Source organism: Silurus meridionalis, chromosome 3 (genome assembly GCF_014805685.1).
Source record: "Silurus meridionalis isolate SWU-2019-XX chromosome 3, ASM1480568v1, whole genome shotgun sequence".
Lineage (NCBI taxonomy): Eukaryota > Metazoa > Chordata > Actinopteri > Siluriformes > Siluridae > Silurus > Silurus meridionalis.
This window is the reverse complement of record NC_060886.1, coordinates 31,346,901-31,373,032: the sequence shown is the minus strand read 5'-3', so window position 1 is coordinate 31,373,032 and position 26,132 is coordinate 31,346,901. Positions and strand designations below refer to the sequence as shown.

The 26,132-nt window shown below is 39.2% G+C and overlaps 3 protein-coding genes across 8 annotated transcripts; all 3 read right to left on the bottom strand.

Moving 5' to 3' along the window:
- Positions 1-867: 867 nt before the first annotated feature.
- LOC124379660 (nuclear factor 7, ovary-like) lies at positions 868-4,395 on the bottom strand. Its single transcript, XM_046840110.1, has 6 exons — positions 2,706-4,395; positions 2,411-2,506; positions 2,089-2,319; positions 1,939-1,961; positions 1,735-1,853; positions 868-1,593 (listed from the first exon to the last, which is right to left on the bottom strand). Exons 1-6 carry the CDS (start codon positions 3,102-3,104, stop codon positions 1,055-1,057), a joined length of 1,407 nt encoding a protein of 468 aa, XP_046696066.1. The 5' UTR covers positions 3,105-4,395; the 3' UTR covers positions 868-1,054.
- On the bottom strand, positions 4,395-14,011 carry LOC124379474 (serine/threonine-protein kinase Nek5). Of its 6 annotated transcripts, none has more exons than XR_006924431.1 (22): positions 13,128-14,011; positions 12,645-12,768; positions 11,839-11,935; positions 11,634-11,731; positions 11,452-11,535; positions 11,149-11,219; positions 10,919-11,005; positions 10,689-10,743; positions 10,257-10,457; positions 9,591-9,669; positions 9,031-9,131; positions 8,634-8,896; positions 8,463-8,541; positions 7,807-7,908; positions 7,609-7,689; positions 7,360-7,437; positions 7,181-7,267; positions 7,019-7,108; positions 6,181-6,385; positions 5,955-6,113; positions 4,915-5,614; positions 4,395-4,707 (listed from the first exon to the last, which is right to left on the bottom strand). XR_006924431.1 is itself a non-coding variant. In XM_046839858.1 (22 exons), exons 2-22 carry the CDS (start codon positions 12,762-12,764, stop codon positions 5,081-5,083), a joined length of 2,316 nt encoding a protein of 771 aa, XP_046695814.1. In that variant the 5' UTR covers positions 12,765-12,768; positions 13,280-14,008; the 3' UTR covers positions 4,395-5,080. The 6 variants fall into 6 exon arrangements, 1 of the variants encoding a protein (XP_046695814.1); XR_006924429.1 differs by having other exon boundaries at positions 13,280-14,010; XR_006924430.1 differs by having other exon boundaries at positions 4,395-4,690; positions 13,280-14,010.
- A 752-nt stretch (positions 14,012-14,763) lies between these two features.
- Positions 14,764-23,282, bottom strand: LOC124379879 (integral membrane protein 2B-like). Its single transcript, XM_046840500.1, has 6 exons — positions 23,067-23,282; positions 18,934-19,065; positions 17,596-17,808; positions 17,305-17,415; positions 16,173-16,323; positions 14,764-15,569 (listed from the first exon to the last, which is right to left on the bottom strand). Exons 1-6 carry the CDS (start codon positions 23,145-23,147, stop codon positions 15,481-15,483), a joined length of 777 nt encoding a protein of 258 aa, XP_046696456.1. The 5' UTR covers positions 23,148-23,282; the 3' UTR covers positions 14,764-15,480.
- Between the last annotated feature and the right edge of the window lie 2,850 nt (positions 23,283-26,132).

The following is a 26,132-nucleotide window of genomic DNA, read 5'->3' as shown; positions in this document are numbered from 1 at the left end:
CTTAATATTGGAAGTCTGAATCATTCCCAGATAGACATTAAGGTAGCTTTGAGTAGAGCTGAATTCAAGGCAGTGATTTCATCGGAAGTATGTAAAAGGTGGCAGGAAATATGGTATAGTGGGACTACAGGAAGACATCTTTTCCAGATACAAGAGAATGTTGGGAAATAGAAAGAAGGATGTCATCATTGCAAGACTAAGAATTGGACATACTGCATTAAACCATAGTCTCTTTCAGGAAAGCATGAATCGGGTGAATGTGAGAAGTGTGGGGAATTAGAAACAGTGAGGCACATACTAGATGAGTGTCCTGCATAGGGACAGGGACAGATTTCAGTTAATTCAGGAATTAGGGTGGATAGGAGTGGGCAATATCTCTCTAAAGGTACTGCTGGGAAGTGAGTATGGGCAATCGAGAGCTCAAGAAGTGTTATTTAAATACCTAAAAAATACAGGAACGATAGATAGAATTTTAATTTCCTTTTTTTATTATTATTATTATTATTTCTCAAAAATTTACTAAAAGAGCACTGTGCTACATCCGAACTGACCCAAGTGTATTTTTATAATCAATTTCTATTCTGTTCTTAAGTGTCTTAATTTTAAATAACATTTTAAAACCTTTTTTTAATTCCTTGTTTTGCTTTGTCATTAAACCTGAGAAAAACTTAAACTTAAAATAACCATAATGACGCCATAAAGTCTCCATGCTACAATAATAATGATAAAAGCTAAGTTGTTCACTGTGGGGACACTGTGGGGACATTGTGTCTTTATCAGCACAATTTGAGTATTATTTGTGTCCCCCTTCAAAAAATGCTCATGAGAAATTTTATATTTATTGCCCCCCTACTGTTAAATGAAATTGACTCCCATGTCTTCAGTACAGTAACAAATTATATTGATCCATCACTGTTTATTGGGCCAAAATAATGATATATTCCAATAAAATTTTCCACAATGATCTGTTAAGTGTAAAAAAAAACTGACTTTCGCAAACAGCAGGAATCTTTTCATCAGCGTTATTTCATTAATGAACTGGAATAAAAGAATTTCAGCTCTGATTTATTTTTACAGAAAATGGAATTGGGAGGAGTTTGGGAGAATTTTTACAACGTACATTCAGAAACGGCAGTAATTTGTCAGTAAATGTGTGTGTGAAAGTGTGTATGTGTGTTCCAGTGAGAGGGTCAGAGAACAACAGCTTTCCTCCGTCCCAGTCCAGCTGCAATCTGATGCTCTGGAGTTTGTGTGTTACTGAGAGGGGAGTGGACGGCTGTGGTGTAGATCCTGCTCCATATTTACCTTCATAATACCACACATACCAGATTCCACTTCTGGAGGATATAGTTCCCTTCCTCTGAGCAGATTCTGTCATCACACCCACAAACCACCATATACAGTCTTCTACTTGAATGTCCCAGCAGTGTGTCCCTGAATTAAAGCCCTCAGAGCCCAGGATGCATGGAAAGACATCAAACCTCTCTGGATTATCAGGAAGGTTCTCTTTCTCATCATCGAATCTCACACTGGTCAGATCATCAGACACAATGAGGTTGGGATGAGCAGTGTTTGGGTCCAGAGTTACAGGTGCTGACAAACAAAATAATAAAAAAATGAATGTGCAGTTACACACACACACAGAGAAAGAAAGAAAGAAAGAAAGAAAGAAAGAAAGAAAGAAAGAAAGAAAGAAAGAAAGAAAGAAAGAAAGAAAAAGAAAAAGATTCTTACTGTACTGGACTGTGTCCTGCATCTTCTCCCAGACTCTGAACTTCAGGTTGGCCAGATGTTTGGCCACATGGATCAGCGCTCCTGAAAGCTCCTCCGGATGCTGCAGTGTGCACTGAGCTCTGCAGGAACATCAGGATTCAGTGCCGCTGTGGGTTTGGAGTCAGAAACACAGAGAACGAGAGAGAGGGGAAGCACATCACTCACCTTTTCACTGTGGTCTTGTAGTTCTGTAAAACAACAAAGCACATATCAGAGGATCTGACTGATGTTTTTCCTGACCGAAATGTGACGTTTCTGACGACGGAAACCGGTTTTACTTTCTCACGGTAGAAATACAGAATAAACGACACTCACCTGTAAGAACGAGACGTCTTTGGCTCTCATCTCCTTTTTTACGGCTCCGATCGTGTCTGAAAGAGATGATATGTCTCTGCTCAGCTTCTCGATCTTCTCCTTCATCATCAGACTCTTCTGCTCCTCTTCCTCTCTCAGTGCAGCTATCCTGGCTGCTTCATCATCTCGAAGAACCTGGTGAAGCTTCTCAAACTCCTCCTTAATCTGCTGCTCTGTGTGTTGGGCCTGAATCTGCAGTGAAGAGAGAATCACATGAAATCCATCTCAGTATGCAGTGATGCAAAACATCATTCTGATATCAACCCATCTTATTGACTCTGACCTTTATATGTTCTGCAGTCTGACTCCAGGTTCGTTTACAGTCTTCAAAGATCTTCAGTTTCTCCTGTAGGGGCTTCAGTGCAGTTTTCAGCTCCTCCTGAAACAAATCAGCACACTGCATGAAAACTCTCTGTTCAGGTATCGCTGGATTTCTCTAAGATAAGAACTCATTAGAGCTGAACAAGAACATGATGAAGAGTGTACACTTATAGGACGTGGGTTTATTGGTGTACACTGCTTTAGTCTGAGATGAAAGATCTGAATAAACTTTCACCTCACAGAAACATTTTATTTACCTCACAGTCTGTAACTGCCTCATCAACGGGGCAGAATTTGTGGTTGGTGTGTGTTTTTGAATCTCGACACACCACACACACCGGCTGTTGATCATCCAAACAGAAGAGTTTCAGTTTCTCACCGTGCAGACTGCAGACCGTTTCACAGACTGATGAAGATTTTGGATTTTTCTTCTGTATTAAAGTCTCACACAGGTTCTTCAGGGCCAGATTTGAGGGAGGATGATCTATAGAGGATTTAGTCCTACAAACAGGACATTCTCTATATCCTTTGGTTTTCCAGAACTTCTGCAAACACACTTTACACACACTGTGACTGCAGTGCAGGAGAACAGGATCGTTAAAGATTTCACAGCACACAGGACAGGACAAATCCTCCTCTGAAAACACTGAAGCCATTTTATTTCACAGCTGTTGTTCCTCTCTCCAGTCCGAGCTTTAGAGTTTCACTTTGGTAAATCGCATCTGATTTCAGGACTGTTTAAAGTTAATTCATGACTTTGTAGGTCCAGTTATTGATCGCTTCCTTTCACAGCTGAAAATGAAACTCAGAATTCTCTCTAAACTGAGAATAAAATGAAACTCACCAGAGTAAAACACTGCGAAAGGTCTGCGGTGGTCTCAAGTTTAACACTGCTATTAATAGAGGAGATTTAGAGAGACCCCTCATGACCTTTATTTCAGTTCAACTCGAATCATTTCATTCAGTTCACTAAAATGATTCATTCAGATTCATTCAGTGATTTTAATTTAATAACAATTTTCCTCTAGTGCAGGTTAGCATCAGGCTAATATTAAGAGTGGAAGGAGTTGAGAAAATATATTAAATAGGTCAATAAAGTAGTTTTCAATTAAATACAAAATTTTGTGTCTTGCTGAAATATGCAAGGACTTGCCTGAAAAATATATCGTCTGGATGGAATCATATGTCACTTTAAAAACTGTTGGTTTTTTTCAGATGTGCAAGCTATTAAATAGGCATCAGTGCAGCTCATACCATCAGAGATGCAGGCTTCTGAACACAGTGCTGACAAATGGTCCTTCTCATCTTTAGTCTGATTTTAATTCTTCTGAACACAGAACAGTTTTCTACTTTGCCTTAGTACGTTTTTAATTGAGCTTTGGTCTAGAAAAGACGGCTGTGATTCTGGATCATGCTCACATATGGCTTCTTTTCTTTGCATGATAGAGCTATAACCTGCTTTTTTGGATGGCTTAGAAATTACACTAACAAACTGAAACATCTGAGAACGCTCACGTCCCTGTACTGAGCGTGAACAAAATGTAACACACTTCACCAGCATCATTTCCACCTGCCGTTTATTTCCTTTTGTGTTCTTTGTAATGTCATGCCAATGTTGAGGAAAAGCCCTAAATCCTGACCCTAACCATAACCATAAGCCCTGACCCTAAACCCTGACACTGACCCTAATCCTGCCTGTATTTTTGAGAATATTTATTTATTTTATTTATTTTATTTCGTTTAACTGCTTAAATTACTGTTTGTTTGTTTTTTTGCTTTAATTTTTTTTTATTATTATTCTAAATCCAAACTCTAGTTTACTGATGTCATGGTTTAAACCAGGGCTGGAAGGTTCTCTATTCTCTATTTTTTAAAGAATTACAGCACATTTTTGTTTTGTTCTTTTTAATAAGCAAAGACAAAACAAGCGCGGGGGTGGTGGGGGGGGGGTGTTGGGGAAAGTGCTAGTTTAAGTGTTTCAGGAAGAACAGCTTCATCCGTCTTTTGAAGAAAAGGCAGTGACTCAGCTGTTCGGAACATCCAGGGGAAATTCATTCCACCATCTCGGTGCCAGAACACAGAGTCTTGATGTAGACATTCCTCTCATCCTGAGAGAAGGTGGGACCAGTCGAGCAGTGCTACAAGACCTCAGGCAGTGAGTTTTGAAGTAAGAAGGTGCTGGTCCATTTTTAGTTTTGAATCTGATGTGTGCAGAAACCGGTCGTGAGAAACCGATCGGAACCTGAAACCGATCAGAACCTGGACAGACATTCGTGAGAAACCGATTAGAACCTGGACAGACTTTCAAGCACTCTTACACTCTCAACAAAATACTTTGGGTTCTTCTACACTGTCACTGTGGCTACTGTTTAAACACTTTTTCACTGCATCTGCCCTGTTAGAACTCCTGCTCATGTTTTTTTGGCAGGATGCAGGATGTGCCTCTCATTACGGTGATGTTCTCACATCCTCATGGTTCAGGGCTTTATTCCTGCTCAGCCAAGAGCCGGCTCTGTTCCAGTGATGTGCGGGGGGGGTCTCTGTGTTCCTTCATCCGTCTCCTTCATGCCATGAACCTCCTGGTCTTCTGTCATGATAAAGAGGTTTCTCATGGAGTCATTCACCTCATTTATCATCTCATCCTCAGACTCCTCGAAGTTCCTGAGAAGATGTGAGAGAAGGAGACATTAGACTGATTGAACTGAATTAATGGATACAGTTAGATTTTTAGATTTTATGTACGTGTAAGTCTGAAATATTTCAATCGGGAAAGTTGGACGTATTCAGAGTCGAGTTGTGCACGAGTGTCAGGTTCCGGAAACATGTCCTAATTAATTTTAACAAATGATCCAAAATATGAAGTAAAGTCAAGGTCAGAGAGGAGATTTAGGTCACCAGGAAATCATAAAGAATTGGGAAAAGTTGATGGATTAGACTAGAATTCAATATTTTTCATTTATTTCAATTTTAACAGTATACGTTTTGTTGCGTTTGTAAAAAGAAAAAAGAAACTCGCGTGTCATCGTCGTCTGATCTGGGCTCCAGACGCTCCTTGTCCAACTCCACGTCTGAGTAGTCCTCTCTTTATCCTCTGTTTTTTTAGCTTCTACCGACTTTTCCTTCTCGTCCTCCGGTGTGTTGCCTTTATCCAGAGGATTAACTGTTCCTGATAAAAGAAAGAAAGAAGTAGAGAAAGAAAATCTTTAGCAAGACCCAAAAGAACCAGCCTGTGGCCTTTATGTGCAATCGCTCACTCCACACTAATTTTAAACGAAAGCGTATCAGTGTGGAAATGGCACTAAGTGCACTGAGTGTTGGCGGATTGTTGTGTTATAAGAGCTACAAAAGAATCCAGGAGGTTCTGTAATAGGAACATAATCCACTTCACGGTGGTAAGTTTAACTCTGTTCTCGTCACATCACCACGATGATGATTATTTTGCTATAATGCCGAGAATATAGAAGAAGCTTCTACACTACAGTACTGTAACAAGGGCAGATGTTTACCTTGGTCAGCTTGAGATGTGAACATGTCCACCTCACCCAGTGAAGAGCAGGTGAGCTGTGCCTCAGCCAGAGCATTAAGGAGTGTAACAGGAGGGCGATCTGACCATTTTCTTCTCTCTTGTGGACCTGGGTTCTTCTCTTCCTGATCAGTAGCTCTTTCTACATTAAAAGAATAATGTAAATAAGCTGATTGAGTCCTGAACTCTTCAACTTCAGTCCTACTTACCCTGTGTAGATGAATACATGAAGACCTTCATGTTGGCCAGAGCATTCAGAAGAGTTTGAGGAGCTTCATGTCGCCACAGCCCTCTTCTCACTCGTTTCTCTCCTTCACTCTCTTCTTCTTCCTCAACTCTTTCTTCGGGCTTGACGTCAGCTTTGCCTGCAGGCCTCGAGAGTTTGTGGTTGGCAGATTTCTCCTGACAGCCAACCTGGATGTGACCAAAAGAAAACCCGTAGTTCACATGTGCAATAAAAGACTGGTCAAAATGTGCCTTTTAATCAGACAAATAACTCGATGTATAAAGATGTGAAGCGTGGTGGTGGAAGCATCGGGTTTGAGGATGCTTTTTATTATAAGATGGTTTGGAGAAAATGCTCAGGATTTGAAGTAAGATAGATGAAAAGCCAAAGAAATAATTTTCCAGCGAGCAGGAGACTGAGGCAGAGGCTCATCTTTCACATCTGAATGCATCAGATTTTAATTTATTTTTAATCAGAAATCGAAAAAGAACCACATCGACGTGTGATTTACAAATAAAGGAAAACTCATAGTCAACAACGTACAGTCAGACCTACGAACGCCCGAAAAATCCACTCAATAATACACAAGAAAAAAAAATATTCAAGAAAAATATATTTAAGAAAAAGTTCCAAATCCACGTGTGATATTCGGAATCCACAACGCCACAAACAGAGGGAGAAGAAGAAGAAAAGAGACACGAGTCTCTCTCTTCTCCACTTACGAATAACCGACTTGAACACTTTTCCGCTCCCTGTCGGAGCTACCTGTAAACATCACTAATTTCTACCTTGTTTTGTATTTCCATTCAGTGATCTCGTACCTCGTTCTGTTCCTCCGTTTCTTGCTCTTCTTTCTCTCTTTCACCCTGCTCTCTGTCGTCTTGCAGCTTGATCTCGAACATGACCGCTTTCTGAGTAGAAAAAAATTGCAGACTTTCAGTCCCGATTAAAAGCTTCATACGTCTCCGTGTGCAGGAACGTACCCTTACTTTGTATTTTCTCCGTCGCTCTCTGCTCTCCTTCTGGTTCTGCTGGAGGACCTGCTTCAGAGCATTTTCCATATCTGCAGGCTATAGAGAACATCAATAAGCCTCATTCTACACACTGTAGGAGTGTGTGTGTGTGTGTGTGTGTGTGTGTGTGTGTGTGTGTGTGTGCTTACTTTCTGTTCTCCGTTTTGTAAGTGTGTATGATTTTCTGTAGGAAGCTTCAGGTCCCCCCCCGCTGCATGATTCTCGACCTGAAGAGACGAAAAGATCAAATGTAACGAGGTTGAACGAGTGTTTTTCCTACACAGAAGAAAGTCCTCCAGGTCTTCCTTATAGACTTGAATTGAATGTTTCGTTCTTAAACTAAATGTTTCCTGAATGTTCACGGTTCTGTTCTGCAGGTGTGTGTAAGTGTGTATCACCTCTGCATTGGCTCTCTGCCTCATCCCTCTGATCTCGTCTTGGTAATGTTTCCTGATTTGCTGCAGCTGCCTGAGATATTCCTACACACACACACACACACACACACATGCTGATAAAACTCCAACATGGACAAACCCCATTTTATTTTGTTAATTATTCACTATCAATCTTTAATTTCAGAAGGCAATCAGAGCAACCTGCTCTCCCTGGATTCGGTCTTGTGCCACTTGTTGTGGTGGAGCGACACTCTCACTGAGGCCTCTGTACCGTTCTGCTTCTGCTGTACTGGGCCTCAGACCCTGCATCCAAAAGAGGTGGAGAAAGATGACCTATATGGACTAAAGTATTGGGTCACCTGACTTTTCCTGCTATATGTGGTTCTTCTCCAAACTGTTACCATAAAGTTGTAGGCACACAAATGTATCAGACGTCTTTGGATGCAGTGTAATAAAATGTTCAAGTGTTCACTAGAACCTGTTCCAGCATGGCAATGCCCCTGTGCACAAAGCCAGCTCTGTAAAGATCTGCTGTACATGGTTTGGAGTGGAAGATCTCCTGCTATAGAGCTCTGATCTCATCAATACTGAACACCTTTGAGAAGAATGTGAAAGCTGACTGCACCCCAGAACTCCTCACCTTCTCTACATCTTCTACATACGTCACTGCCTGACTTTACTACACAAATGTCCATAAATACCCTACAAAATCTAGTGGAACATCATCTCAGAAGAGCAGAAGAAATTATAAGGGCAAATTGGGACTAAATGTGGAAAGTGACGCTTAAAAAGCACATACCATACATGAGTGAGTGTGTGTGTGTGTGTGTGTGTGTGTGTGTGTGTGTGTGTCTCACCAGCTGCTTCTCTGCTCTGCGTTTGTAGTGGTTTGCTTCTTGTCTTCTCTGCAGGTATTCCTCCCGTGCTGCTGCCACACTGGAAGAACAAAACTTCAAGAAATAAGAATCATCTGTTCATATTTTTGATCTCTCACACACACACACACACACACACACACACACACTCACAGCTGGAAAGGATCCAGAGCGTTTGGTCTGTTGTCCAGCTTCTCCATCTCATTAAGTTCTTGTGCTACAAAATAAAGGGGATGAAGAGGAGGAGAATAAAAAGGGAGAGGCTGAACAGGAATTTGATGAAAACGTGGCTGTTGGTTCTGATGGTCATGGTTCTGCCAGCAGTTCTGCAGATGTGCGTTGGGCTTGGTCTCGCATTGAGCCGGGTTTCCTGCTCCTCGTGCCACTTGGAAACCTGCTGCTGGACCGAGAATTCTCTTCGAATGAGACAGAAAAGGATTTTTAGTTTTTAGTTTGCTGGTGTGTCACAGATGTGTGCGGTGTGAAGCACCAGGCTACTAGGTATTTGCCATGAAGTAAAAAGGAGGGAGAACAAGAAGAGCTGGCGTACTTTATTTGGTGAGCCACAAGGCTTTACTATGGGACATCTGCGTTCTGATCTGGGAGGAAACCTGTTTAGGGGCTTTACTGCTGGATCAGGCCTTGGTAGAACTTTGAGGAGAGAGAGAGAGAGAGAGAGAGAGAGAGAGAGAGAGAGAGTTAAATATATCTATAAAAAAAGGGATGATCATAAATTTATGACAAATAAGATTTCAGGAAATTCATTTATATGACAATTTTGCTTCAAGTCCATAACAGTTGCTTAATTTACAGTGTCACTCAGTACAGAGTGAATCTCATGTTGTTTTTATTGAATGTGATTGAACACTTCAGGCACTTTTCTACCCCAGGAACATTTTAGACGTTATCATTATTTTATTGGTAATTTATTGATCGGGAGCTCCTGGTTCCACAACTTCATCTGACTGTAGAAGACTGTAGAAAGGACATTCCGCATAATCACACACTCCGGGGTTCATGATATTTCTCGCTCTCGGTGTTTTATTGGTTTATAATCACACTCATGTGTGGTAGTGTGTGTGTGTGTGTGTGTGTGTGTGTGTGTGGTACCTGCAATGTGCTTGTTAACATGCTGTGCTACAGGTTTGTCTTTGTGCAGAATTTGGTGACTAAATTCCTCCTCCATGACCTGCAAAACACACACACACACTCGTGTCTGTAAGAAAAGCCACAGCTGAGTACCCCTTTCTGTCAGTAGATGTCAGTAATGAGTCCCATGTGCTTCTGTTTGCACTGATCAGCCATAAGATCATGACCACCTGCCTAATATAGTGTTGGTCCCCTTTTCCTGACCCATTGAGCATCAAAAGCATGAACTTCTTTAGCAGTTTGAGCTACATGAGCTCGTCTGTTGGATCGGACTACACGGACCAGCCTTTGCTCCACAATGATCCTCGTCCCCCCCCGACCCTGTCGCTGGTTCACCACTGTTCCTTCCTTGGAGCACTTTTCATAGATTCTCACCACTGCAGACCAGGAACATCTCACAGTTTTGGAGACGCTCTGACCCAGTCGTGTAGAAGACACAATTTATCAAACACACACAAATCTTTACGCTCACACATTTTTCCTGCTTTAAACCACAACTTTAAGAACTAAATGTTCACCCACTAACAGATGCCATGATGATGTTATAAAGTCATAATGTTGTGCCTGATCAGTGTATAACACAACAGCGCTATGGCTTGTGTGTGCGAGTGTGTGTTAGTGTGATACCTGTGGGTCCAGGTGCTTGGAGATGCGTCCGTGCAGAAGGGGGTTTTTCAGCAGCGTGTTGACTGAGGGCCGGTCTTGGGGACTGACCTTAAACACCTGGGAGAGCAGCAGCCTGAGTTCAGCACTGTAATGGTCTGAGATTGGATTATAGCTCCCCCTACAGATCTTTACAATCAGCTGCCTCCAACTCTTGGCTACAAACTGACACACACACACACACACAGACACACACACACACACACACACACATCAAATACATATAAATCCAGACATGCTGATCCAATCTTAATAAACATAACAATATGTAAAAATATTCAGGAATTGTAATTGATTTCAAGTGTTTATATTATGATTGAGTGTGTGTGTGTGTGTGTGTGTGTGTGTGTGTGTGTGTATGCCAATGTTGTGTGTGGTTTGTTCTATGGCACTCACTGGGTGTTTGAGTGTGCAGAGCTCATAGAGGATGCAGCCGAGGGACCAAATATCACTGTTGAGAAAAAAGACAAACCCAGAGAAAGAGAGAGAGAGAGAGAGAGAGAGAGAGAGAGAGAGAGAGAGTGAAAGGAAAGAACGTAAGGAAGAGCATAAGAGACACAGAGCTGGTGTTTGTGTTGTTTGATGTGTTTGTGGTGTTTGTGGTGGTCATGCCACCTGGTACGTACGTTTTGTTGTTATAAGGCCTGTTCTCACAGATCTCGGGCGAGATGTAGTTGGGCGTTCCGACCCACGTCATCACCAGCTCTGCCGTACTTCACAAATAAAACACATGAAATATCATATATACTGATATTAAAACTGATATTACACACACACACACACACACACACACACACACACACACACACACACACACACACATATACAGAAATATACTACACACACTTATACCTACTTATTTAAGACCCGGGCGATGCCGAAGTCTCCGAGTTTGACTCGTTTGTCCCCGTGAGAGAGGAAGACATTCTACACGTTTCAGAGGAGAAAAAAAAGCTTATTATAGAAGCACATGACTGTAACTCAGTACAGGAAAATAATCAACACCACGCTGGTGACCAGAACCCTTTAACACACCTCACTGTTTATTACAGTTACAGCATAATCCCAAGTGTTTACCATTTACATCTGTGTATACCAGACATCATGCAGCATGTGTGTGTGTGTGTGTGTGTGTGTGTGTGTGTGTGTGTGTGTGTACCTGAGCTTTGATGTCTCTGTGCAGAATTTTTCTGTCGTGAATGTGCTTCAGACCCAAACACATCTGAACAAACCAGTCTGTTATCTGTACAGGAGACAGGACTCGACATTTCACAACGGTTCTTTTATTCTAATTGCTAAGTGTGTGTGTGTGTGTGTGTGTGTGTGTGTGTGTGTGTATACCTGTTCCTCTGAGAATGGCTTTCCTTTTTGCAAGATGATTTTCTGCATCAGATCTCCTCCATCACAGTATTCCATTACTATGTAGAGACTATTTCTCTCTGAACACACACACACACACACACACACACACACACACACACACACTTTTAGCATTATACTCCAGGTGTTTCTGGGCTCCTGTCTGCCCCAGAGAGTCAACACTAACCATGAAATGAGTGGAAGAAAGTCACAATGTTGGGATGCTTTAATTTAGACAGTATGGTCACTTCCTTTTTGGCAGCTTCTCTTTCTTGAGCGGACATCTACAGGAGAGAGAGAGAGAGAGAGAGAGAGAGAGAGAGAGAGAGTTCAGGAGGTAAATATTTGACAACATCGAGGTCTGGGCTCTGAGCTGGAACTGGAGATGATCCTGAGCAGGTCCGAATGCACTCATGAGCTCATAGTTACATCAAATTATAGAGCAAATATTATCTCCTGGAACATCAGGATCATCTCCAGGTCCAGCTCATCATGCCTTTTTCTCCAGGCAGTTTCATCCGATCAGGTGCAGTGTATATAAATGTAGCTATTAATTATATTTTATCGAACTTTTTTTCCAATATCACGAGAAAGTGTTCAAACTGTAGATAAATAATAAACTATACTTGGGTTTGGTTGCCAGATCTTTCGCTCGTTTGTTTCATTTGTTATGGCTTTTTCCTGGTCAGGACTGCGTTCGGTTCAGTATTAAATTAAATTAAATATTGTCCGGTCTTGGGGCAGGTGCTGTGGAAAAATTTAATCAATACATCAGTACAAAATGTCCAACACGTATAAAATCATGCACCGTGTACTGCGTCGGTAGATAAACGGTAGAAAACCAATAAAAGCTTCTTGACTTGAATAAAAATGTCCAGTTTAAAAAAACTAATAAAAAAAACAAAAAATACACATGAAATGTTGAATATTTTCTTATAATATTTGTATTGAATCTGAATGAAGAAATGGAGATGTGTGAGATTTAATTCTTACCCTGGACAGGCTGACCTGCTTCAACACACAGCGCCGACACGAACCGAACCTCTCTCGGGCCAACAACGCCTTCCCAAACGCACCTTCTCCAATGTGACCCAAAACCATGTACCGCTCCATCACCCTGATATTATTAATAATAATATTAATTAAGTAATAAAGTATATGATTTATTCCATTGATGCATGTCAATGTTTACAATTTTTACAACAAATCAAAGTAAAAAAAATAGATATATTATTTATATATCTATACATAAACTACAAATATATGAAAAATATACAATAATAATAATAATATAAAAAATGTATATTGGTATTCGAAAACAAAAGTTTTTATTTCATTATATTTACTGCAGATGGACAGAAGCAGCTTTTTTAAAACTAAAATAAAATGTGTTACATGTAAAATCATTATAATAGTTGTTATTATAAAATGAATAATAAAGCATCTATAACAAGTAAATAAGAGCAAACGTGTAACCATGGCAACCGCACAACAGTTCCGCCGGTGTTAATCGGAATTTCTCAAATAAAGTTTTAAAAACACACGAATAATAAAACATCAAACCTACACACACACACACACACACACACACAAACACATTGACAGAGAGGAAGTCAAGTTTCACCTACAGTCGCTGTGAAATGTGAAAAATGTCCAGAATCTCATGTCCAATAGGAGACGAGAACCTGCTCAGGAGAAACACACGCACACAACTGGTGGCTACGTGATGACGTAGGAAGCGTGCGTGAAGAACGCACAGACAAAGCCCACGTGACTAACCCGGAAACATGTTCAGGAACGTGTAGAGCAGGGGTGGCCGAGCAGCATGCGGCTCTAACGTTCATATCGAAGTTTGTGTTTGCACAAAAACCACAAACTTCTATATGCAAATTGTTCACTTGCATTTTAAGTAACAATTTGTGACAAATTCGCTTTTAAAATGGCAGCAGGGAAAAAATGCACAGCAAAACGAAAATATGAAGCTGAACACAGGACGTTTTTAACAGAATGGGAGAGTTGATATTTTTTGTTGAATGTAATGACGTCATTCTGCTTCATGTCAGGCGTCATTAGAGCATTTCAAATCTTCAGCACCACTTCAGATCACTCCATGCTAACATCAACCAGGAATTACAAAAAGGCACTGAACTTCTCAAACACAAGTTGGTAACTTTGAGAAGTCAGGCAGAAAAGCAGATACAGTTTTAACTGGTTTGGGACATTACACAAGCTAAAAAGCCACACAATAAAGGGGAGTTCATTATAAATGCCTCAGTGACACGGATATGAATCTCAGTTGCACTCTGACCTGGAATGGCAGAAGTCCCACTAAACAACATGTATAGTAAAAGAAAAACACTACTGTAAATTATTATATTTTTGTTTGTGGACTTGGTTGAACTGAGAGTTTGTGTGTGTGAGACACAATGTTCATTGTTGAAAATGACTGGCCTGTGGTCTTAGTACTGTAGGAGTCCATTTCTGTCACTATCATGTTGGTGTGTGACATTTACAATAAATCTGGCTGAGCAGAGGTGTGTGTGTGTGTGTGTGTGTGTGTGTGTGTGTGTGTCTTGACTGGTTGGCCACCGCTGGTGTAGTGACTGTGGAGTGAATTATTCTTGAATTATTATATGTAATTAGTAAATATTTACATATATTCCTTAATTATTATGAGGCGTTTTAAATACTTGACAGCATTGAATCTTTTAAGTAAATACGGCTAATAAAGTTCTTAACATTTGTTGTATTTTCATTTTCTTCTTTTTTTATTAAAAACCATAAAAACATTTTTTTTTAAAGTCACAGAAATCCCACATGAACTTTGTGAACTTTAACTGAGGATTTTGAGTTGCACGTGCAGGATTGTGCGAGTTCTTAATAAACTGGCCAGTCATTATGTACACAACACAGTGTCCTAACAACAAGCATGACTGAGTGTGTGTGTGTGTTGGAAATTGTACAGAGTAGGTTTGTGAGCATGTGCACACTGTATGATAAAGCGAACTAAACACATTCCTCACTTTTATCTCTCTCTCACACACACACACACACACACACACACACACAAGTGAAGAGTCAAGAGCAAAGGGACAAAACAAAACACAGCATGTAGACAGTTTTAAGACTTTATTATTATTTGTATTTGTACAGAACAGCTAATATATAAATTAGCATTAAATGTTATCATGTTAATTTCATCTACACGGTTTCATGTTTGTTTTCTGATTATGAAGGTTAGATTATTAGGGTGTGAGGAATGTAGACGTTTATATCTTGCTCCTGATAGATTATTCTGAAAAAATACCACTTTCTGTTTTTACTTTCAAGCCACAATATCCTTAGTTCATTCTGCAAAATAGAAATATACATTCAGTCTAGAGTTTAATGGATGTGAAAATAGATGTGTGAAATGCTGAGTATTTTTCTCTCTAATTTGTATCTAAAATAGGAGATAAATGTTTTACTGATCATCCAAACACCAAGTGAACAAAATCAATAGAAATAGAAAATAAACTATATAAAAATGATCATCCTAAACATGCATTCTCTCTCTCTCTCACACACACACACGCACACACACACACACACACACACGCACACACGCGCACACACGCACACACACACACACACACACACACACACACACACGTTATATAACACTACCCTTTAATAAGACTTTTAGAGATGTAAAGCAGAATGGAAACTGAAGCACTCATTAAATGACCCACAATATGATTTTATGTGCAAAAGGAAAAGTGACAAAACTGAAAGAAACCAAAAAATCTTTCTCTTTCTCTCTCTCAACTTCTTTCCTTTCTGTTTCTCATCACAGCTCACAGATCATAGTCTCCATGGCGAAGTGGTTCTCAAAATGCCGGATCTTGCGACAGTTCAGAGCTTCACGTTTCTGCAGACCTAAAATTCAGACACAGAAACAGGATGTTACAGTAGGTGTGTGTGTGTGTGTATTTGCCAAGAAAAGATATTTAAATACGTTTGTCTGATTATATAAACCACAATAGAATCTATCATCTGCCTATCAGGGGTTTATTAAAAGTGACACAAATTCACTGCTTCTGCACTGGAAGATCTCAAACCCTGATACCGTGGGTGTGTATCACTTACACACATCTAACCTGCTCTGCTTACAGAGGTGTTTTGGGCTTTAAAGTAAAAAAAGGGAGTTTTTCTTTAATGCTGTATAATGCATCTTCCTATAAGTAAAATATCTTGTTGCTATGAAAAAAAATTTTACTATTAAAAAATTCCATCTATTAACACATTTATGTTACACTGTTCACTCAGTGAAACACGGTGGTGGCAGCGTCATTCGTCAGCTCTAAGTCTCGAGTCAATACAGAGGGGTTCTAACGTTAGAACCTGCAGGTCTCAGGCAGAAGATGAAGAACGTTTTAGGATAAGTCTAGGAGTGGGTTCAGGATGAGAAGATCAAAATGGACCTGTGTGTGTGTGTGTGTGTGTGTGTGTGTGTGTGTGTGTGTGTGTGCGTGTTTGTACCCAGTATGGTGTCTCGGCGCTGCAGTTTGTATGTGTCTTTGTTTCGGCACACTTTATAGATGTAGGAACCCAGAGGTTTGATATCATCCATCTTCTCGGTCACAATCATCTGCTCATGCAACAGATAAGTCTGAGGCAGGTAGGTTCCAGCCTGGAAACACACACACACACACACACACACACACACACACACACACACACACACACACACACACGTGTTAAATATAAGATTATAATGTAAATATATTGGAATCAATTCAGTACCTGCCCTGTGCTTGTACATTAGTTTACACTCGATATTCAGTCTGAAAGTTAAATTCACACTGCAGGAACCCGAGTCACCCGGATCTTTTGTACTTTTTTTTTTTACCTCAAACTGTAGATTTGTTATGACAGAGAAGGAAATCCATTTGAGAGTGTGTTAGCAGTTTGCGTGCACACACACCCACACACACCCCCACACACACCCACACCCACACACACACACAAGACGGAATGTAAACAGGGTTCCCACGCTTTCAAGGACACCAGATTCAAGGACTTTCAAGGACTTTTTTTAAGCACTATTTATGTAATATCAAGCAGCTATCAAATTCACATCCCAGAATCCCAGCGTCATTAAAGACTTTTTACAGTACTTAACATTTCACTTACACTTAACATTTATGTACAAAATTGTAAAAGTAATAATGAGGTTAAAGATGTGTAGGTTTTATAAATGTAGACTCTTTTGAGTGGTCATGTTTAATTAAATCCTTTGTAATCATTTCTTACTGGAAATATTCAAATAACAAGTGCAAAATGTGCAAAAAAGGTTTAAAATACTAAATATATATATATATAATATCATGTACGCTGATACACACGTATTCCTCCTGTAGAAAAGTTATAAATAAAATGCTTAGTGTGACTTTAATGTATTAAAGATATTATGAGAACAGATTTAGTACGTTATATATAGTGTGGTATTATACAGGACAAATTTTTAAATGGTACCATTCGTCTAAACAAAATGTATTTTTGATTTAATACAAGCACTTTCAAGGGCCTATATTCATGTGTCTGAAATTCAAGTACTTTCAAGAAGTGTATTCACCCTGTATAAAAGAATAAACAGTGATGATTCTCTCACCTTCAGCTTGGCCAGAAGATCTACCAGGTCATGAGGAGGCATCACCACGGACGTGTTCAGAGGAATCACATAGCATTTATCCAAACTCAGATCCAAATAAGCTGTCAGCCTCTGAGGATCACGCACACACACACACACACACACACACACACACACACACACACGTTATATGCTATTTTATATCATAACATTATTTAATATAATTAGGAAAATGATAGAGAGAGAAAAGGTTGTCTTGTGTTCTGTGTGTGTGTGTGTGTGTGTGTGTGTGTGTGTGTGTGTGCTCCTTACCCGTTTGAAATCATGCACGATGACGGCCGGGTCGCTGTCGCTGAATTTGGGAACCGGGATGTTGATGAGCTCCACCTCCTCGTCCTCCAGCACTTGCACGATCTCGTCAATCCTACGCAAACCCACTGCAGGTTCCTCCATGTCATCATTCTCCTCCTGGATCCTGTAGTTCTCCTCACGGTACTTCACGCCACACACAAACACCTGCCCTTCCTACACACACACACACACACACACACAAACACACACTTTCATCAGAACTTTAAAGCAGGTCTGAATCAGGTTCATGAACACACATAAGATAAGCTGTTGTTCTATTTCTTTTCCTGTAGCAGCACACTTACTTGTTCCATTTCTCCTACAACTAAATAACTTAATAATGACATCATACTTTTTAGATCATATTTATAGATTATGCAGATGTTCCCATGTTATTGTTTTCACTCTCACAACTGCAATGCATTTATTTCTTGCTTGATGTTACACCAAAGAATAAATTCCTACGCTCTGAAGACGATCTCATGGTGGAAAAATGATACAAAACTCTAAAACTGGAGACTCCTTCTGTAAATGCTACAAAAAAACGGTTTATTATACTTTAAATATGATGTAATTCATTCACTTTGTGAGTTATTCTTATTGATCCAATCGATTGTTTACGAATCTTGTTGTCATGTGCTGCACTCTTTTCTTTTCTCACCAGTTCTGTTTCTTTACGTGTGGTTTGTGTCACTTAATGCTGCAGTTCTGTCTGCTCTCTCTGTCACACGTCACAGGAGATCCACCCTTTCACGGTTATTCTGTGTGCTAGAAACATTTAGATCTGAGGTCTTTAACCTTTTATACACCAGGTTTGGTTTAATATGTTAATAACCTGCTGGTGTTTGTTTGGACTTGGGGGTAAATGAGCTGCTGAAAACTAATCCACAATTTAAATGACCTGTTAAACAAATGTCATCAACAGTTCAGTTTTTAGTCAGATTGGAACCGAATGCAAAACAAAACAATTTTCTTCTGTTGTTATTTCAGTGTCAGGATCTTCTAGTAGCTCTGTAGGACAGATGGATCTTTTTATTAGTGACTATAAAGCTGATTTTCAGGTAAATCCTGCTCACCTGTGCTTTGGGGCCTTTTTTATTTTCCTACAACAGCCTAAAGCGTTTTCATGATTGTATCATCAAATGAGAAAAAGTCGAGCATTTTATTATTGTAACTGTATAGAGGAGAGATGCTGTTTTAACCTGGTTCCTTCTTTCTTTCATTTATTTACAAATGTGGTGTTTTTCTTGTCTGAGAATATTTAACACACAGTAGAAAAGTCTCATGATGTGTCCTCACCTCCAACACGTAGTACCTGTACAGGTAAGCTCCGCCCACAATCACCCCAGACAACATGAGGGCCAGTCCCAGGTAGAAGCACCAGCACCACGCCCTCGACGGCTGGCTGACAACCTGAGCCGCCTCAGGGTCCTAGAGACAAACACACACACACACACACACACACACACACACACACACACACACACACACGTTTGTGTAGGTCAGGTCTGGCTGTGTAAAAATCACTACAACCTAAAAGTCACTGTGAAATGAATCTGTTCTTTTATCACAAAGACGTATGTGGAATGAAAACATTCCAGGGTTTTATATAACGGCGTGTCTGAGTGTCTGTCTGCTCCTGGTCCATGAGCGGAGGCTGAAAATGGAAGCTTTGTTCTTCAGAACAGGGTGACACCCGCATACAAACAAATCCGATTAAAACAATCAGCAATTATGTGTGAATGTGGAATCTGCATTACAGCCTCGAATCTGTAACGCACGAAGAATTCCTCATCGTTTTACAATAATCCGCTCGCTCAACGTGCCCGTACACGGGAATGATTACCAAACCCAACCCAATCGTTCATTCCATCAACGGCCTCAGGTGTCTGAGAGCACTTTAATAGTCACATCTTCCAAAAAAAGTTTATAGGAGACATAGACACTGTCTCCTTCTTTTCCTCAGAATAAAAATATCATGGTTTTATTCCACTCTATTCAAGACACTAACTCTCTCCACTGTAATGTAGATAATGCAGTTTTTCAGGTTCATATGAATATGTTGCTCGATTAAACTTTAATTAAGCGAACGATCTGTTTTATGAAGACAGAAAAGGAAATAGTGAAGGAATAAGGATTAATTCAGTGTAAACAGTAAATGGCAATGATTTGGATTTTTAACGATGTGTTGAGAGCAGCCAGGAAAAACTCCCGAGACTCTTCTAGGTCATTAGAATGATGATAGGACGAGTACAAAACACATCCTACAGACAGAGAAATCTATTAATTTATCCAACCAGGAGTATTTTCCACATATTAGAGCAGAACAGAGCGTTAGTATGTGTAAGTGGAAAAACCAGAATGATTTAAATGAATGGGATGCGGGGTGTAAAGATTATTGATACCGCAGTAAATTCAAGTGTAAACATGGGAATGAGTGTAAAAAGAGAAAAATGAATATGAACAGATTCCTGGAGTGAGTCTCGGGTGAAACTGAGCCGTTGGGAGATTTATATACTTGTAGTCCACATGGAACCATTCAGACCAACAGAACATCATAATTAAACTGAATTAAACAGCAGGTCAGGGTCAGAATCATTACATCACTAAAGATGTGTTGATGGAAAATTAAAAAATTAATGTATTTAAAATAAATAATGTGTTAGTGTGAAGCTGCTTTGTGACGATGTTGACTATAAAAATAAAACTTAGATACGAAAACTATAAGTAAACAAGTGATGCATTCAAGTGCAGACTTTATTACTGTACACAGAAAGCAGCAAAATCCTAAAGCTTCTTCTGCTTATTATTATTATTATTACTTCAAAAGAAAGAAAAACGGAAGTTGCTGAAAGCCACGAGTGAAAACAGCTGCATACAAGAACCGAAACTAACTTTTATCTCGGAAATCTCACAACACAACTCAACTCAACTCAACTCAACTCAACTCAACTCAACTCAACTCAACTCGAACAACTAATAACTGTAACATTACTGTAACTGTATCAAGATTTGGGCAGAAGGAGAATAAACTACTTCACAGCACCGTGATGTGGATTCACATTCTGAACAGCACAAAACAGTGTTTTATTTATTATATAAACATTAAACTTTAAACATCAATAACCTCCTGCAATCCAACTTCAACCTTAAACACACCTGTGTAACACATACACACACACACACACACTCACACACACTTCATATACATTTCAGCTCTCAAATATTATCAATAACATTCAATATTATAATATTTAATTACAGAAACAGCAATCATACATTGTTTTCAGTAAACAAACAAACAACCATGTAAAGTTCTCACTTTTCCTCTAATTTAAGGGGGACATTTTTATTGTTCATTTATTATTATTATGTTATGTGTACAATATTACTATTATAATAATAATAATAATAATAATAATAATAATAATAATTATTATTATTATTATTATTATTATTATTATTATTACATTACAGGAAGTGAACGTTTGCCAGGCCGTCCTGTCAAAGCACATTTAAGATAAACTATAAAATGGACAGCAGCCCACATGAGGAGTGAGAGAATAGAAAGAGAGAGAAAAAGAAAGAGGGAGAGAGAGAAGGAGGTGGGGAGAGAGAGAGAGAGAGAGAGAGAGAGAAAGAGACCCATGCAAAAACTTGCCCTGACAGGTTTTGCATTTCAAAGGTGTCCGGTATGTTTGAGACAAGTCAGGCCTTAAGAGTAACTGAAACTGCTGTGTGTGTGTGTGTGTGTGTGTGTGTGTGTGTGTGTGTGTGTGTGTGTGTGTGTGTGTGTGTGTGTGTGAAAACAAAAAAAAAACAATATGGCCGTTTTAGGAGCTAATCGTAGGAGTTCACTTAGCCCTAAATACAACTATGTTTTACATAAAGACTCACACACACACACACACACACACACACACACACACACACACACACACACACATGGATAGAAACACACAGGGGCGTAGCCATCATTTTAAAAGTGGGGGGGACGAAATGTGTAGTTTTACCTGTTTTTTTTCCCTCCACTAAAAAAGTGAGGGGACGAATTAACTTTTATAAAAGTGCGGGACATGTGTGTGTGTGTGTGTGTGTGTGTGTGTGTGTGTGTGTGTGTGTGTGTGTGTGAAAACAAAAAAACAATATGGCCGTTTTAGGAGCTAATCGTAGGAGTTCACTTAGCCCTAAATACAACTATCGGTTTTTACATAAAGACCCACACACACACACACACACACACACACACACACACACACACACACACATGGATAGAAACACACAGGGGCGTAGCCATCATTTTAAAAGTGGGGGGGACGAAATGTAGTTTTACCTGTTTTTTCCTCCACTAAAAAGTGAGGGGACGAATTAACTTTTATAAAAGTGCGGGACATGTCCGTAATCTACGCCCTGGAAACACATGCAGTTCCACTGTTTCATACTGAAACTCAATCTGAAGACTCCCTGCTGTTAAACATTAACACACAGATAAAAGAAAAGTCAAATCAGACGTTAGGCCTTTTTCAACAATCTGTGTGTGTGTGTGTGTGTGTGTGTGTGTGCGTGTGTGTGTGATAAATGTAATGTAATAAATGTTATAAATTGAGATGATTTTAAATGTGATTATTTTTTAGATGGTGTTTTAAGTTGATTAGTTTCTAAGATTGAATTTAAATTGTAAAAAGTTTGATTTAAATTCTCACATCAAAGCGTTCAGGTTTAAAGTCGAACCAGAAAACGGATCTCTTTTTAGTAAAGAACTCAAGAAAGGACTTTTATATACTAAAACATCAAGATCGTACCTACAACATGGTTTAATTAATATTAATTTATATTGTATTGATGTTCACACTTCAAAGGTTCCTTAAGGGTTCTTTGGTTAATTTAGGGTTCTCAGGTTTCTGAAGCAGTTCCACAGGACTAAAAAAGGCTTCATATTTAAATCTTAAAGATAAAACGATTGTCCAGACAGAAATCCAGTTCTGTATTGTGCAGAAACACAATGGTATTAGTGCGCATTTCCCTGTTGCTGGGGTGGAACCGTGTCATGTTCATGAAAAAAAAGGAACCACATCTACAAGAACCGGGACCAGTTAGTACCATTTTATCTTTTTTGTAGGCATTTTATCTGTTTAAAAAAATTATAAATAAAATGAACATCCTGAATCAATCTTTCTCCCTACACAAGGGCACAAACACGGAAATAATGTTACAGAGACCCGCGGCGAGATCAAAGTCCAGCACTAAACTCAAAGCTTTTTATCCTCCTCTTCATCATCCGGTGATTAAAGTGAGAGTGAGATCAGACACTAACACATCCTGAGGTCCGATCTCTCTCTCTCTCTCTCTCTCTCTCTCTCTCTCTGTCTGTCTGTCTGTCTGTCTGGTTTTTGCTGTAGAGAATACAGTGTGTTGTGTTGGCAGATGGTTACCTTGTCATCAGGAATGAGAGTCTCGCTGTCCTTCTTCACCTCCTTCTGTGCGAGAGCGGAATTAAACGTCACCTTGACCATGACGGAGGATTTATTACGGAAAGATCAAGCAGGAGAAAATCCACACCGAGTCTCTCTCTTCTGTCTTCTCTTCTCGGCCAGCGACAGGATTCTGCTGTGACGCAGATATAAACACACACACACACACACACACACACACACACACACACACACACACACACACACACACACGGAAGTTGAAGCTGTAAGCGACAGTAAGTCCTGGTTGGCCAGCAGGGGGCGCATCGAGTTTATTTGAGTATATTTATTCTAATACAGTATAATTAGATATTTAATATTTATTACAGCACATAGACATAAACATATCCGTTGGCAAACACACACACACACACACACACACACACGCTGTCCCTTTGGCTAGTTTTATTTTATTAATGTATGCATATACATTGAAATAAATGTAACAAATATAAATACAGAACAAATCCATTCTATTCAAGAGGTCAGTCCAAATCTTCCAACAACCACTAGAACCGGATTGTGAACCCGATATGTGAACAACAATAAGCGCCAGGAACAACACCCGCATGTTACACAAGTACTTGTGTGTTTGTTGAATCTCTCATTCCATAATTATTCTCTTTTTGCCCTTAAAATAAGTTCCAGACATCAGAGAAGATTATGGGACGTGGCTGATGATGAAGATTAGTGTTTCTTCATCATTAATGGGATCAGACTGTGATTGTGATGAGGGTTTGGGAATTTATACATACATACATACACACACACACACACACACACACACACACACACACACACACACACACATATATATATATATATATATATATATACACATAACGTGGTATAACATTTTGCTGATGTGTGCTGATGATTATCTGTGTGTGAAAGCCAATGTATTATACAATTGTATATAATGGTATTGTGATGCAATGCTGACATTTCCTATGTATTTTTATTTATGTATTTGTTTTATTATTATTCTATTACTGATTCCTGTTGTGTGTTAGTCTCCTACTTATTTGCAGATGGATGTGTTGAGACATGCTCAGGCAGATGATGGAGAAAGAGTCGTTCGTGGTTTTTTGGAATAAAAACATGTCAAACATTTAAGATAACACAAGAAAAGGCATAATAGTTGTTTAAGGGTGTAAATATGAGGATTAAAAGGATGTCCCATATATTTTTTAACATTTTATAATTAAATAAGAAACTCGCAGGTTTTTGTGATGATGTAAGAACATATTCTCCTGAAATATAGTTGTAAGGAATCCTTGTTTCTGTACTATGGTTGTATAACATTTGGATTTTGGCTCAAACACACACACACACACACACACACACACACACACACACACACACACACACACACACACATGTTGTCAGAGACTGCAGAAAGTTGTGAGCAGGTCATTTCTAGAGGAAAAACGAGCTTCTTTGGTGCCATCTTTGTGCTTGTGCAGTTCATATTATAGTAAACATTAACATAGCATAGCATAGATGGCATGAGCACCATGAGATTCATGAGGAACATCATTTTTTTCCCATGATGCTGTGCTGTGTCTGACTCCCTTGAACAGAACCATTATTCCTGTAATGACAACAACCAGTCTAATCATTTTTGTTCTCCTACCAACGTCCTGAGCAGATCCCTGGTCCCCTGACAGTGAGACTGATTTAGCATGTTATTTTAGCTATTAACTGTCAATGAAACGAAACTAGTTCCTGTCGTCACATCTCATCTATTCAAACAGCAGCAACAAATCAGCAATTTCTTGTAAATGTGTATGAAATGACTAATAAAAAGTGGACCAGTATTTATCTCTATTGCTGTGGTTTATCTGGAAATAAAACACTCTTACGGGGACGTATTTTTATCTTGCTATTCAAAAAAAATACTTCTCATTAGCAGTTTTAGTCCATATTGGAGTTTCCCCGGGTGTGTTGCTTTATTTTGCCTCCAGTTAAGGAAATCTAGTAAAGATCCAGTTACATATTTCGCTGTATGTGTTTTCCTGGGGGGTTTGTTTGTTTCTGTTTTTTGTATGCTACAGAATGAGATCAGATCAGTGGTCTTTATTTTAAAAAGTACATTTTTTATAGTGAACAAATAAGTAAAACTACATGGTAATTCTTTATTTAAAAATAACACACATTACTTTTACATTTCTTTCAATTCCCTTTCTGGGGGAAAGTCTGTATTTTACGTAAATGTATGTGATTGGATGAACCAGAACAAAGGAAAACACAGATTCGCTGAACTACAGCTAATATTTTAGTGATTTATTACAGAGGGTCAGATGGGAAAAGTTCTTCTAAAGATCTCAGGTGAAAGACACCAAGGGAGTTTTCACACCTAATTCGTTTGAGCTCTCCAACGCTCTCGGAGCGGTTCAGTGTGTATATGTGAACAAACCAAGTGATCTCAGACCCCTTAAAAGGTCCCAGAAGTGAACTCCGGAGGTGGTCTGAGTACGGTTCGTTTCTGGGTCCATTTGTGGTTCGATTTGTTTGTGACGTGTAAAAGCAATGAGGTCCCAGTCCTCTTTGTATGGTGGCCGATAAGTGCAAAACAAATTAACAAATCCGAAAACACAAAAACAAGTCAGACAAAAAGGAAAAGGTAGGTATAGTTTGTGAACGTAAACTTACTGATCATTGGACAAGACACCTGTCAGTCAAGATATACAGGTGAATGACTGGTGTCTCATCTAATGATTGATAATTTTCCATTCACAAACTATACCTACCTTTTCCGGTTTGTCTGACTTGTCACTGTCTTTTCGGATTTGTTAATTTGTTTTTGAATATGTTCATTTCTTTTTTGGATTTGTTAATTTGTTTTTGAATATGTTAATTTGTTTTTGAATTTGTTAATTTGTTTTTGAATATGTTAATTTGTTTTTGAATTTAATTTGTTTTTGAATTTGTTATTTGTTTTTGGATTTGTTCATGTATTTTGCACTTCTCGGCCACCGTCGCTTTGCGTTTCGTTTCGTTAAATGTCCCTGGAGGCTTGCCGTA